The sequence below is a fragment of the Monodon monoceros genome, unplaced genomic scaffold (genome assembly GCF_005190385.1).
Source record: "Monodon monoceros isolate NGI ecotype Baffin Bay Population unplaced genomic scaffold, NGI_Narwhal_1 Super_Scaffold_11, whole genome shotgun sequence".
NCBI lineage: Eukaryota > Metazoa > Chordata > Mammalia > Artiodactyla > Monodontidae > Monodon > Monodon monoceros.
In genome coordinates, this window is record NW_021703767.1 from 86,084,878 (window position 1) to 86,100,722 (window position 15,845).

The 15,845-nt window shown below is 34.5% G+C and overlaps 1 protein-coding gene across 3 annotated transcripts in view; it reads left to right on the plus strand.

Annotated features, from left to right (window-relative positions):
- Positions 1-15,845, plus strand: part of CCDC39 (coiled-coil domain containing 39) — a 48,768-nt gene that overhangs the window by 20,445 nt on the left and 12,478 nt on the right. For 2 of the 3 annotated variants that reach the window (XM_029214312.1, XM_029214313.1), the window contains 4 exons: positions 183-377; positions 1,468-1,632; positions 4,162-4,299; positions 6,129-6,337. In XM_029214312.1, coding sequence (XP_029070145.1) covers positions 183-377; positions 1,468-1,632; positions 4,162-4,299; positions 6,129-6,337 — 707 coding nt within the window. The remainder of the gene's footprint in view (positions 1-182; positions 378-1,467; positions 1,633-4,161; positions 4,300-6,128; positions 6,338-15,845) is intronic. The other variant, XM_029214314.1, reaches the window with a different exon arrangement.

A 15,845-nucleotide genomic window follows, 5' to 3' on the forward strand; every position in this document is an offset into this window, starting at 1 on the left:
CTAGTCTACTAGACTAGAGTAGACTACAAGCAATGTTGGGGATTTGTTGAAACTGTGGGAAGGGCTTTATATTCTTAAGGGCTAAAATGAGGGTTCATTTATGACCCCCAAATTATAATATTCATGCAATAAAACATTACAAGGTATTATATTTCATTAATCATTGTTATTCTTATTATCAGGAAGTAGAAGTTCAGTTGAACATAGTGAAGGGTGTGCTATTTAAGAAAGTTCAGGAATTACAGACTGAGACAATGAAAGAAAAAGCTGTTGTATCTGAAATTGAAGGAACCCGTTCTTCTCTAAAGCACCTCAACCATCAGTTACATAAACTGGACTTTGAAACCTTACAGCAGCAAGAAATTATGTACAATCAGGTAGATGTTACTCTTATGAATGTCTTCATATTGATTTGTTATAATTGTGATGGTCAAGATACTGCAGTGTCCTAAGAAAACAAAGATTTCTAAGAACTCTTGGGGTGGGGGGATAGACAGATGCTGAAGATGGGATATCATGTTAGGTCAGCGAAGGGTGAGGGGGCCTTAAAAGCTATTTTTTTTTCTTGATCTGAAATAAATAGAGAAGAGGATCGACAGCTCTAGTGAGGGAGACCATGCTTTAAAGGAACCTGGAGCAATTGGACCTGGAGTAAAACAAAACAAGGAATGGGATGTCTGAAACCTAGAAAAACTGTATGTTGGGAATTCCTTGTCAGTCCAGTGGTTAAGACTCCACGCTTCCACTGCAGGGGGTGCGGGTTCAATCCCTGGTCAGGGCACTAAGATCCCACATGCCACACAGCGTGACCAAACAAACAAACAAACAAAACCCGAAACCCCTATGACTGTATGTTGTGCAAACATCGGCATCCCCATCCCCATCCCCACCCCCAACCCCAGACCAAAAAATGTTTTAAATTTTTTTCCTTTTTTGTTCTATTTATATATTCTGTCTCATGTTAATTTCTTAATGTCCTCCCTCTCTACGTCTTAATTTCCCCATCTAATGTGTTCTTAGTTTCTCAAAATTAGACTCTAAAGTATAATTTTCAGAATATTTCTTTAGAAGTTCATCATATTTGAGACTTTCATGGCTAACAATTTGTGATTCTTTTTTTGTACTCCTTAGAAAATGTACCCTCAAAAAATCCATATCCATGTAAATCCAGTGGATTTACTGATGTTCCATCATGCGAGTATGATAAATGACCACCTAGCTGCTTTATTATATTTTCAGATTAGTTCTGTGTTAGTATCACGTACTCTGGTTGTTGAAGAATAGTTTGCTCTTTCTTCCCTTACAGTAAGAAGGATTTCATCCTATAAATCACTGAAGGGTGAAAGTGACTTTAGTAAATGGTGACATCAGGCCAAATTCATAAGAAAGTATTTACAGTGTTTTTGCATCTATAGAAATGGTTTTAACTGTTTCTTCTTACTAACCTATCTTTAAAACCTGTAACAGGATTTTTACATTCAACAAGTGGAACGCCGAATGTCACGGTTAAAGGGAGAAATTAACTCAGAAGAAAAACAAGCCCTTGAAGCAAAAATTGTTGAACTTCAAAAGACATTGGAAGAGAAAAAATCTACATTTAACCTTTTGGAAACACAGATCAAGAAGCTTCATGTAACTTAGTTAAAATACTTTTTATGCTTCAAATATCCTAGTCATCATTTTGTTTTAAGTCAACATGTTCCTAAGACTTGACTTTGGATAGGATAATTGCCAAGCTACCCATATATATAACAAGTGTATGAGCTAATGCTTATATTTCTATACTGACTATGAGAATGTAACATTACTATTGATTATGCATTTACTGTATGCTAAGTATATGCCTTTAGTATCTTATTTCATTTAATCCTTATAAATGTCTTGTGATGAAGATAATACTTGTTTTACAGATTAAGTAACTTGTCCATGATTACAGCTAGGATTTGATCCGTGGTCCATGGGACTTAAAAATAGTCTTAAATAGTACATGAGTTAAAAAATTGATAAATTCCAGTTTTCTATTATGTATCTGCCATAATAACTTGATTGCTTTTTATGTCTGAAGTGGCATCTAAAAGAACCTGCTCTTTTACGGGTCATCTATTGTTATTCAAATATTTACTTAGTTACATATTTCAGATGACTCAGTTTTGTTAATACGGTAAAAATGTTCTTCATCTTTAGGTACTTTAATGTTTATGGCAATATAAAACCTGTGTTAGGGGAATCTATGTAATATAAAACCTATGTTAAAGTGTAACTGGGAAGTAAGAGTGAAGGAGTGAAAACATGGACCTGAACAGGGGGAGAACTCCAAAGGTTTAAAAGTTAAACAGCTGGAAAGGCTAGTGATGAGTGTCCTCTAGTGGTTCTAAGAAGAATTGCCCTGAATTCCTTCAGGGCTACAAAGGTGAAAGGGAGCTACTACTTTTTTAAATTAGGGGAAAAAAAAATTAACATGACAAAATATTGGTTTGGAGTGGTTTGTAGCCTGATTAAATTTTTAGAAGACTGTTTCCTTGGTTTAGTGGAAAAGAGCAGAACCGGTTTTGAATGTCAAGGTTACACCACTAACTGATATTTTAACTTTTCTGAGTCCTAGTTTACTCATTTTAAAATGGAAAACAATATTTAATATTATTTTAGGGCATTTGGGAGAATTAGAAGCAATGTATATCTTAACACAGTGCTTTTAGTAGGTACTCAATAAATGGTATTTTTTTAATTACATAGAATATGAGAATATTAGTGCTACAGAATAATAGGAGGGTAACATTTGTATCTGGACATGTTTTTTGATCCTAGCCTGAATTGTGTCTGTTTTCCTGTGTGAGGATGGTTCTAGTGTTCCTCCTTTTAGCTACGCTGGGGCTCTGTCCATTATGCAGTTGGCTAGTACTTATGCCTATCCCAGCTGGTTTTGACAGAGAGGTAAATAAATTAATAGAAATGCAAGTGAATTTTTAAAGATATTAAAGCTAGTTAAGCTTCTAATGAAGGTTTTCTCTTCTCAATAGTAGCATTAGATTGTAAAGTCATTCTGTATTCTCTTTCCCATGCCACTCCATCTATTATTTTGAATAGTAGAGACAAATTTCTTCTGGTTGAAAATTACCTTAAATTAAAAATTTCATTCTAAAAGTTAATTTTATGAAATCACATCTTTATGTGAAAAAAAATTCTTAATGTCTTGCTTCAATCTTAAGTCCTGATAGTTCAGAGAAATACAGGCAGTGAGAAGGGCAGGGGAGGGAAGAAGGAAGGGACAGAGGAAGAGAGAGAGAGAAAGAGAGAGAGAGAAGGGAGACAGATCTTGGCAATAGAAACTTTTTGCTTTATGTCCCCTAAGAGGGGCTAAGGGGGACAAAGGGAACAAACCTTGTTCTGGTTCTGAGTGGGAGGGAGGATACAAACTGGTATAAAGCTAGAAAACTAATATCTGAGTATGTATGACCCATTTATTCATTCAGTGGAATTAGATCTTATCTAGCATTTTTCTCTCCAGCAGTATGTGATTATATATGTAATAATAATAATAATAGACACTTCCATGTGTCAAACATTGTTGCACATATTCTTTGACAGTAAATTCTTTAACCCTCACAACAACCCAGGTAGGTAGGTATAGTTATCATCTCCATTTTGGAAATGAGGAAACTGAGGAAGAGTATGTTGCCCACTGGGGTTGGATGGCTAATATATAATTAAGGCTGTCTGATTCCAGAGCTTGTAGTTAACCAAGACCCTATGCTTTCTCAGACTGTTAATGTTTTTACCTTCTGAGACTTGGGTTAAATCAAATAATGAACTCCAGAAGGTGAACCATGTATTTAACCAAAGCTTGAACCCCACCCTCCCATTTCTCCCCGTAAATGGCAACGACGTAATAGTTCAGTTTGAACTGTAATCATACATAATATTTCCTAGAATTATTGAACTCAAACTGAACCCAAACATCAATAGATAATAAAAATGAAAATGCTTCTATGTGAACATCCATGTATATTCTATTAGAGACATAAGAGCATGAAGGGTGAGATTTATAATATTATTATAAATATTTAATGGAGCATATAGTTTAATGTAAGTCATGTTTAGTAGTATGTATTTAATATTGTTATTTAAAATATGTATTTATGTACCATTTTTTCCTCTTTACAGAATGATCTTTACTTTATCAAGAAGTCAAATAGTAAAAATCGTGATGAAAAACAGTCCCTCATGACCAAAATAAATGAACTAAACCTCTTCAATGACAGATCAGAGAAAGAACTTAATAAAGCCAAAGCTTTGAAACAGGTGCAATAAAATCATATGTATATATAATATTAAAAAACACATATTTTCATGCTAATTGTAGAAAAATTTAAAATACCAAATTATAAAGAAGAAAATAAGTCACTATAATCACTGTACAGAAGATAAAGTGTTATAGTATATTATTTTCTTTCAGTCTTTTAAAGAAAATTGGCTTTATATATTATATTCAAAAATTTAAAAGTATATTGCACATGTCTCCCAAACATTAATTATCTTTAAAGGCTTCCTACAGTCCATTGCATGAAGTTACCGTAATTTATTTAACCACCTCCTATTTTTGCATATGTGTTTCTAGTGTTTGGCTATTCTAAATGGTGCTATCATGTACTGTGCACATATTTCGTTGTACAGTTGTTCATGTATCTCCTTAGGATAAATTTCTAGCTGTATAATTATGGTTCAAAAAGAATGAATATTTTCGGTGTCTTGAAACTATTTTCAAGCCAAATTGCCTTTTAGAGGGTTCAGTTAATACTCCTACCAGCAGTGTGTAAGCATTCTATTTTACTCACCACCACCAGGGCTGGATAATATAATTTATAAAATTATTGTTAATTTGATGGGCAAACATAGTATCTCATTGTTTTTAGTCTGCACTTTAGAAATTGGTGACATTTTAAAACATTTTATGTTTAAACATAAAATTTAAAATATTTATGTTTCAATTAAAATGTTTAAACATTTTTTTCTATTATGTTATATTCCATAATTTTTCTTTTGGATTTCTAGTTCATTTTCTTGCCCATATTTCCATTAGGAGGTTTATATGTTTCTTTATTTATTTGGTTGTGCTGGGTCTTAGTGGTGGCAGGTGGGCTCCTTAGTTGTGGCTCGTGGGCTCCTTAGTTGTGGTATGCAAACTCTTAGTTGTGGCACACATGTGGGATCTAGTTCCCTGACGAGGGATTGAACCCGGGCCCCCTGCATTGGGAGTGCAGAGTCTTATCCACTGCGCCACCAGGGAAGTCCCCAGGTGGTTTATATTTTTTAAATGCTTGGCAAAAGATCTTCATATGTTAAAATATTAACTCATAAATATTTGTCCCATTGTCTTTAAATTTCTATTCAGTTTTTTTTGACATAAAAACTTTTTTTAACATTATATGTTTAAGTGTTTTTCCCTGTATAATTTTTATGCTTAGAAACTTTTTCATCACACTAAAAATCAAACAGATATTTACTATTTCTAGTGGCTGCACTGGTTTAATCTCTTACATTAAGTTCTTTCATTCATCTGGCATTTATTTTTGGTACATATGAGATATGGGGATCTAATCTTTTCTCCAGCTAACAAGCTTTGTTTTGAATTCGTAAAATCTTATATTCTAGAGTGTTTTTTCTGGGCTTTCTATTCTGAAAATTGATCTATTAGTGTGATCTTGTGTCAGCACTCTACTCATGACTGAACTGTTTTAAAATAAAAAGGTATTTACACATTATTTTGTAAGATTTAGTTTGAATATAAAAATGCTCATCCATTGGGTTTCATATATTTGCTGGACATTGTAACTTTAAATTTTATAAGTTCTTCTTTTTGTTTTTTTAGTAAACTTGAATTTAAAATTGAATTATAATAAAAGACTTGGAATAACCATAAACCCTTTCCTTAAAATAAAAATAAAAGGAAAATCAGTCATGACTCAGAGCAATCTAAATTTAACCCTAATTAATATCTTGGTCAATGGTCAAATTAGAAAATGTTATCTTTTCAAGTTTTTTCAATTTCCTTTTCAATAAAAAGGAAATATATTTTGGTTTGGATATGCAAATTATTATTTCAATATTTGACGATTTTGTTATGTTGATAGGATTTGATGATAGAAGACAATCTTTTAAAACTTGAGGTTAAACGTATTCGAGATATGCTTCACAGTAAGGCAGAAGAAGTTCTTTCTCTAGAAGAAAGAAAACAGCAGTTACACACTGCTATGGAAGAACGGAATGAAGAAATTAAGGTTCACAAAAAAATGCTTGCATCACAAATAAGATGTGTTGATCAAGAACGGCAAAATATAAGGTAACAATTAGAGTTTTAAAATCCTGCTCACGAATTTTAAAAACGTTAAGAGTAATGTCAGAAGAACTGACTGCTCCCTCCACCACCCTGAATGTCCATCTTTTTCTTATTTGTTTGAAAAAGCTTTTAATATAATACATAGGCCATATTTTAGCTACAAATCTATGCTTTTCCCTCTCTTTCCTTAGGCTAACTCCTCATTCTTTAGAGTTATCCTTTTACCTTAAGATCATTAATCTCCTTGGAACTGATTTTTGTGTATGGTTTGTGGTAAGGGTCCAATAACATGCTTTCCCTTATGGATACCCGACAGCTGCATTTATTGAAGCAATTTTCCCCTAGAGATTTCGCATATCTTTTATAAGATTTATTCCTGGATACATGCTATTTTTTCTTAATGTTACTATCAGTGTTATCTCCTTTTAAAGCATTTCATTTTTGGTTTGTTGCTGGTGTATAGAAATGCAGTTGATTTCTGTATATTAAGTATTCAGCAGCCTTGCTTAAATTTTTATTAATTCTAACAATTGATCTGTAGATTCTACTTTCTAGGTATTTCACTGACATCATTTGCAAATAACAGTTTTGTGTCTTCCTTTTCAATCTATAACTTTTCTTGTTCTTACTTTATTGTCCTTGTTATCTAACCTCCAGTTCAATGCTGAATAGCAGTGGTGATTGCAGGTACCCTTGTCTTGCAGGTGGTTGATCTTAAAGGGAAACTTTTAACTGTTTTAAGTATCAAGTTTACTATAGTGTTTTTTTGAGATTCTCTTTATAATATTGAGTTCCCATCTATTTTCATTCTTTGCTAAGAGGTTGTTTTAATTTGTTTAATCAGGAATGAATGTTGACTATTATATGCTTTTTTTGTACTCACTGATATGATGTAGCTTCTTCAGTATGTTAATATAATTGAATATGTTGATTGCTTTTTCAAAGTTAAAACAAACTTACATTCCTGTAATAAATACAGCTATTTGTTACATATTACATTTTGTATGTATCTAGATTTGGTTTGCTAATATTTTTATACAATTTTTGCATCTATGCTTATAATTCTCTTTTTCTCTCCTGCCCTTGTCAAATTATCAGGTTATTAAGGTTACATCTACTTTTATAAAATGATCTTTGTGCTTCTTATTTTTCTATGCTCTGCATAAGCTTGTAAAAGAGCAGAATTATATCTTTCTTGAATTTTCAAATACCTCACCAGTAAAGCCATTGGACATCTGGAGTTTTTTGAGGGGGATTTTCAACTGTTGGTTTAATCAATTTATTGGTTGTAGGACAATGAAGATCTTGTATTTTTTTCTTGAATCTATTTTAGTAAGTTATATATTTTTCCTAGGAAAAATTTTCCATTTCTTCTAAATTTTCAAAGTTATTACCATAAAGTTGTTCACAATATTTTTATTTTATTTTATTATATGTTTAATAGCTGCAGTGCTTGTAGCTTTTCATTCCTGATATTGGTTATTGTGACTTCTCTTTTTTGGGTGGGATTAAGTCCTGCCAGTAGTTAATGAATTTTATTACTCTTTGAAAAGAATAAACTCTTGCTGATTTTTTTCTATTGTGAATTCATTTTCTATTTTATTAATTGCTGCTCTCACATTTACTATTTCTTTCTTCTATTTTTCTGGATTTATTTTTATGTTCTTTTCCTAACTTCTTGAGATAAGATGCTTAGCTAATTAGTTTTCAACTTTGAAGGCTAAAGCAATTCCCTGAAGTATTACCTAGCTGTATCCCACACAATTCTCTATAACGACCAGATAGTAAATATTATAGGTCTTGCTGGCCATACAGTCTCTGTTGCAACAACTTGACTCTGCTACTATGGAGTGTAAGCAGCCCTAGACAATATGCAAATAAATGAGTGTGGCTGTGTTCCACTTTATGGACACCGAAATTTGAATTTCATAGAATTTTCATATTTCATGAAATAGAAACTTTCTCTTGATTTTTCAACCACTGTACATTAAAAAATGTAAAAGCCATTCTTTGCTCATGGGCTGTACAAAAACAAGTAGCAGGTATAGGATGGTTTGCTGACCTTGGCTTTTTATCTCTAAGTGGTACCATTCCATTTTATGTGTCTACCCTAATTTATATATATATTTACCTGTTGGTGAATATTTCAGTTGTTTCCAGTTTGGGGCTATTACAGATAAAGCTGCTATTAACATATGTGTTCTTGGTATGGACATATGCTTTCTTTTCTCTTGAGTAGATACCTAGAAGTGGAATAGCTGGATCATATGGTAGGTATTCTCTTTGTCTTTCTGTTCTTTCATTGGTTTTACTGAATTTTTTCCCTTTTTTCCTCTGTGTTTGTAGTATGTATATTGTAATTTAAATTATTTTATTTTTAAATTCAAAAGAAATTCTAATCTTCCTATCTCTCTGAATACTGAAGATTAGTTACTATTATTTTTTCCTTCCTAAAATAGTTACAACTTTTAGCATGTTTTACTGCTGTATTTCCTTTCTCCATCTTTCATTTATTATTGAAATCACAGATTATAGTTTCGGGTTGTTATTTGCTTTTAATATTATGTCTCTACTTTGAAAAGAACTCTTTCTTATAACTTGCATTAAACTGTACAGCCAATTGCCAGCAATAATTTCAACCTAGCTACGTGTTTTACTTGTTTCTTGGTTTAATATTCTTTCATGTATCTTTTGTTATTCTATTTCCTTGGATTCTTATTTCATTTCTCTGGAATATGTTTTGAAACTTTTTCTCAAGAACTGATGTTTTCTGAAATTTTCGAGTCCTTGTATGCTTAAAACATATTTATTCTTCCCCATGTTTGAATTACAGTCGAAGTTTGAAAGTGTTGTTTCATATTCTTCCAGATTAAAGTGTTGTTTATGGGAGGTCTGGTTCCAGATAGGGAACCTGGTTTTTGTTTTCTTTCTGGAAGCTTTGGGACAATGTTTTTATTTGGGGGATTTCAGAACTTTCATGGGTGCGTCTGGGTGTTTTATCCTTTTTCATTTTTCTTGTTTGACCCTTGGTGAGCTCCTTCAATTATTTCATTCAAGTCTTTCTTCATATCAGGAAAATATTTTTCTGTTAGTTTTTCAATTTTTTGTTCTCACACCACTCTCTCCATCTGTTGCTCATTTTTAGTGGATGCTTAGTCTTCCAGATTTCTTAACTTTTCTCTCATTTTAATTTTTTATTCCACTTTTTAAGATATTCTCTCTCGCCCCATTACCATCCTTTCTGTCTTCTCCCCATCCTCTGCCCCTCTGTCTTTCTCCTCTCTCTATATCATTGATTCAGTCTTTCGACCTGCTTCGTTTCCGTCCTGGGCCAGTTCACCCTTCCTGAGGCAACCTGGTGGTCCCCCTCTCCCGGGAGGTCACCATATTGAAGCCCAACTTAGTGCGGACACCCAGTTGGCATAGCACACTACAGTACAGAGCTCGTGGGCTCAAGAGATCCTCCTGCCTTAGCCTCCTGAGTGGCTGTCACTACAGGCGTGTGCCCACCATGCCCAGTATTCTTTACTACTTTTAAATTAAAAAGTGGAGATTATTTGAGAGAACTCTTATTCTTTCATTGGTTCTTTCTTTTCATAGCAGCCCTTTCTTGTTTTACGGGCATTTTTGGATGTAATATCCTTTCATGTTTTAGAAGATACTAATTAGAATACTTTGAAGGTTTTTTTCTATCCCATACATTATCTTTGTTTCTCCTAGGGTCTATTCTGTCTTTGCTCATTTTGTTCTTTTCATTCATACCATTAGCTTTTCATAAATGCTGATAATCTTTGGCTCTCTGTTATATTTATTAACAAATGCTTAATTAATAATCATGGTGATTGGTATAGCTGGCTGGTATGGGTTCCTTCTGCAATTAGGTAGATTGCTTTTTCTAACAGGTCTCTCCCCTAACTGGGAGGGCTGACTGTAAACTCTGGGCTAGTCTGTCCTGTAAGGAGCATAAGGGGTTTATTTTGGGCAACGAAAGGTTTCATTTCTGGCTGGCACTGCCTTTCTTTTTTATTAACCTCCATTGTTGTGGAGGCCTGGAATTACTTCATGCTCTTTTTTGCTTTTCTCTCCAGCTTCAACATACAATGTTAGGAACTCTGGTAATTTTGAGGGTTATCACTGGAGCATAAATAATTCCTGCCAACATTTCTATGTACTTTGAGGGGTTGAGGAGAGTGGCCCAGATGTTCTATAGGCAATCCTTTTATTAATTACCTTGACAGTAGCCTCAGAGATCACTCTTGCTCTTTTTATTTCTTATTACTGAGTTTGGATTTTCTCCAGACTTCTTTGGTGAAAAATGGCTCTTATTACTATATAATCTTCTGAATCTCCATTTTTTTTTCATCCTGTCAATCATATCCCATTTGTTTTCCATTTTTCATGAATTCATGAAAAATTTTTCTTTCTTTTCCCAGAGCTGTGGTGGGTTTTTTGGTTTATTTTTCTTTTAATCTTTTCCATTTTAGGAAGGAGGAGAGAGATTCTTGTGCTCAGTCTACCATCTTAAGCTAGAAGGCCAACAAGACTTGTCTTTTAAAATCACATAAAGGACGAGTAAATATTTTCTGATGAAACAATAATAATACTTAAAAATAAGCAAAGCTGTAACTTCTGATACTTAATATATTTTACCATCAACCTTCTTTAGGAGTAGGAACCTGGTATGTTGAAGATTTCTTTTCACCATGATTGGAAGGCTTATTTTCACGAAGTTGTAGCAGGCAAACAAGTCACTGTCCATGTTGCTGTGCATATATTAACATTCTTAGTATTATTATTATATAAGTAAAAAAATAGTTTAAAAATATAAATTTACTGGAATAGAAGGAAAAAAGTAACAAGCAGATTTAAAGATCAAAATCTTAGGAGACAATTCTCCAAAGGTTTCTCATATTTCTGCATGCCTTGCAAGGAGAGGCACTGGCTTTCCTGTTCTGGAAAGACAAAGGAGCAAGGTAAAAACCTACAAGACCAAATAAATGAAGATGAAATAGGCAACCTACCTGAAAAAGAATTCAGAGTAATGATAGTAAAGATTATCCAAAATCTCGGAAACAGAATGGAGAAAATACAAGAAGCGTTTAACAAGGATCTAGAAGAACTAAAGAGCAAACAGTGGCAAACAACACAATTCCTGAAATTAAAAATAACTCTAGAAGGAAACAATAGCAGAATAACTGAGGCAGAAGAATGGATAAGTGACCTGGAAGATAAAATGGTGGAAATAATTGCCAGGGAGCAGAATAAAAAAAAAAGAATGAAAAGAATTGAGGACAGTCTCGGAGACCTCTGGGACACCATTAAATGCACCAACATTTGAATTATAGGGGTCCCACAAGAAGAAGAGGAAAAGAAAGGGTCTGAGAAAAAATTTGAAGAGATTATAGTTGAAAACTTCCCTAACATGGGAAAGAAAATAGTCAATCAAGTCCAGGAGGCACAGAGAGTACCATACAGAATAAACCCAAAGAGAAACACACCAAGGCACATGTTAATCAAACTATCAAAAATTAAATACAAACTATTAAAAGCAGCAAGTGAGGGCTTCCCTGGTGGTGCAGTGGTTGAGAGTCCGCCTGCCAATGCAGGGGACACAGGTTCGTGCCCCGGTCCAGGGAGATCCCACATGCCGCGGAGTGGCTAGGACCGTGAGCCATGGCCGTTGAGCCTGCACGTCCAGAGCCTGTGCTCCGCAACAGGAGAGGCCACAACAGTGAGAGGCCCGCATACAGCAAAAAAAAAAAAAAAAAAAAAGCAGGAAGGGAAAAGCAACAAATAACATACAAGGGAGTCCCCATAAGGTTAACAGCTGTTCTTTCAGCAGAAGCTCCGCAAGCCAGAAGGAGTGGGAGGACATATTTAAAGTGATGAAAGCGAAAAACCTACAACCAAGATTACTCTACCCAGCAAGGATCTCATTCAGATTCGAAGGAGAAACTAAAACCTTTACAGATAAGCAAAGTTTAACAGAATTAAGCACCACCAAACCAGCTTTACAACAAATGTTACAGGAACTTCTCTAGGCAGGAAACACAAGAGAAGGAAAAGATCTACAAAAACAAATCCCAAACAATTAAGAAAATGGTAATAGGAACATACATATCAATAATTACCTTAAAGGTAAATGGATTAAATGCTCCAACCAAAAGACACAGAATGACTGAATGGATACAGAAACAAGACTCATACATATGCTGTCTACAAGAGACCCACTTCAGACCTAGGGACACATACAGAGTGAAAGAAGATGGAAAAAGTTATTCCATGCAAATGGAAATCAAAAGAAAGCTGGAGTAGCAATTCTCATATCAGATAAAATAGACTTTAAAATAAAGAATGTTACAAGAGACAAGGAAGGACACTACATAATGATCAAGGGATCAATCCAAGAAGAACATATAACAATTATAAATATATATGCACCCAACATAGGAGCACCTCAATATATAAGGCAACTGCTAACTGCTATAAAAGAGGAAATCGACAGTAACACAATAATAGTGGGGGATTTTAACACCTCACTTACACCAATGGACAGATCATCCAAAAGAAAATAAATAAAGAAACCCAAGCTTTAAATGACACATTAAACAAGATGGACTTAATTGGTATTGATCGGGCATTCCCTCCAAAAACAACAGAATGCACTTTCTTCTCAAGTGCTCATGGAACATTCTCCAGGATAGACCATATCTTGGGTCACAAATCAAGCGTTGGTAAATTTAAGAAGATTGAAATTCAATCAAGTATCTTTTCTGACCACAACACTATGAGTCTAGATATCAATTACAGGAAAAAAATCTGTAAAAAACACAAACACATGGAGGCTAAACAATACACTACTAAATAACCAAGAGATCACTGAAGAAATCAAACAGGAAATCAAAAAATACCTAGAAAAAAATGACAATGAAAACGCAATGACCCAAAACCTATGGGATGCAGCAAAAGCAGTTCTAAGAGGGAACTTTATAGCAACACAATCCTACCTCAAGAAACAAGAAACATCTTGAATAAACAATCTAACCTTACATCTAAAGCAATTAGAGAAAGAAGAACAAAAAAACCCAAAGTTAGCAGAAGGAAAGAAATCATAAAGATCACAACAGAAGTAAATGAAAAGGAAATAAAGGAAACGATAGCAAAGATCAATAAAACTAAAAGCTAGTTCTTTGAGAAGATTAAATTGATAAACCATTAGGCAGACTCATCAAGAAAAAAAGAGAGAAGACTGAAATCAATAGAATTAGATATGAAAAAGGTGAAGTAACAACTGACACTGCAGAAATACAAGGGATCATGAGAGGTTACTACAAGCAACTATATGCCAATAAAATGGACAAGCTGGAAGAAATGGACAAATTCTTAGAAAAGCACAACCTTCTGAGACTGAACCAGGAAGAAATAGAAAATATAAACAGACCAATCACAAGCACTGAAATTGAAACTGTGATTAAAACTCTTCCAACAAACAAAAGCCCAGGACCAGATGGCTTCACAGGCGAATTCTATCAAACATTTAAAGAAGAGCTAACACCTATCCTTCTCAAACTCTTCCAAAATATAGCAGAGGGAGGAACACTCCCAAACTCATACTATGAGGCCACAGTCACCCTGATACCAAAAGCAGACAAAGATGTCACAACAAAAGAAAACTACAGGGCTTCCCTGGTGGCGCAGTGGTTGAGAGTCCGCCTGCCGATGCAGGGTCACGGGTTCGTGCCCCGATCCGGGGGGATCCCACATGCCGCAGAGCGGCTAGGCCCGTGAGCCATGGCCGCTGAGCCTGCGTGTCAGGAGCCTGTGCTCCGCAACGGGAGGGGCCACAGCAGTGAGAGGCCCGCGTACTGCAAAAAAAAAAAAAAAAAAAAAAAAAGAAAACTACAGGCCAGTGTCTCTGATGAACATAGATGCAAAAATCCTCGACAAGATACTAGCAGACAGAATCCAACAGCACACTAAAAGCATCATACACCATGATCAAGTGGGGTTTATCCCAGGAATGCAAGGATTCTTCAATATATGCAAATCAATCAATGTGATACACCATATTAACAAACTGAAGGATAAAAACCATTATGATAATCTCAAATAGATGCAGAAAAAGCTTTCGACAAAATTCAACACCCATTTATGATAAAAAATTCTCCAGAAAGTAGGCATAGAGGGAACCTACCTCAACATAATAAAGGCCATATATGACAAACCCACAGCCAACATTGTTCTCAATGGTGAAAAACTGAAACCATTTCGTCTAAGATCAGGAACAAGACAAGGTTGCCCACTCTCACCACTATTATTCAACATAGTTTTGGAAGTTTTAGCCACAGCAATCAGAGAAGAAAAAGAAATAAAAGGAATCCAAATCAGAAAAGAAGTAAAGCTGTCACTGTTTGCAGATGAAATGATACTATACATAGAGAATCCTAAAGATGTTACCAGAAAACTACTAGAGCTAATCAGTGAATTTGGTAGAGTACCAGGATACAAAACACAGAAATCTCTTGCATTCCTATACACTAATGATGAAAAATCTGAAAGAGAAATTAAGGAAACACTCCCATTTACCACTGTAACAATAAGAATAAAATACCTAGGAATAAAGCTACCTAAGGAGACAAAAGACCTGTATGCAAAAAACTGTAAGACACTGATGAAAGAAATTAGAGATGATCAAACACATGGAGAGATGTACCATGTTCTTGGATTGGAAGAATCAACATTGTGAAAATGACTATACTACCCAAAGCAATCTACAGATTTAATGCAGTCCCTATCAAACTACCAATGACATTTTTCACAGAACTAGAACAAAAAAATTGCAGAAAAGATCCTGAATAACCAAAGCAATCTTGAGAAAGAAAAACGGAGCTGGAGGAGTCAGGCTCCCTGACTTCAGACTATATTACAAAGCTACAGTAATCAAGACAGTATGGTACTGGTACAAAAACAGAAATATAGATCAATGGAACAGGATAGAAAGCCCAGAGATAAAACCAGGCACATATGGTCACCTTTTCTTTGATAAAACAGGCAAGAGTATACAATGGAGAAAGACAGCCTTTTCAATAAGTGGTCCTGGGAAAACTGGACAGCTACAGGTAAAAGAATGAAATTAGAACACTTCCTAACACCATACACAGAAATAAACTCAAAATGGATTCAAGTCCTAAATGTAAAGCCAGACACTATAAAACTATGAGAGGAAAACATAGGCTGAACACTCTATGACATAAATCACAGCAAGATCCTTTGTGACCCACCTCCTAGAGAAATGGAAATAAAAACAAAAATAAACAAATGGGACCTAATGAAACTTAAAATCTTTTGCACAGCAAAGGAAACCATAAAAAAGATGAAAAGACAACCCTCAGAATGGGAGAAAATATTTGCAAACGAAGCAACTGACAAAGGATTAATCTCCAAAATATACAAGCAGCTCATGCAGCTCCATATCAAAAAAAACAAACAACCCAATCCAAAAATGGGCAGA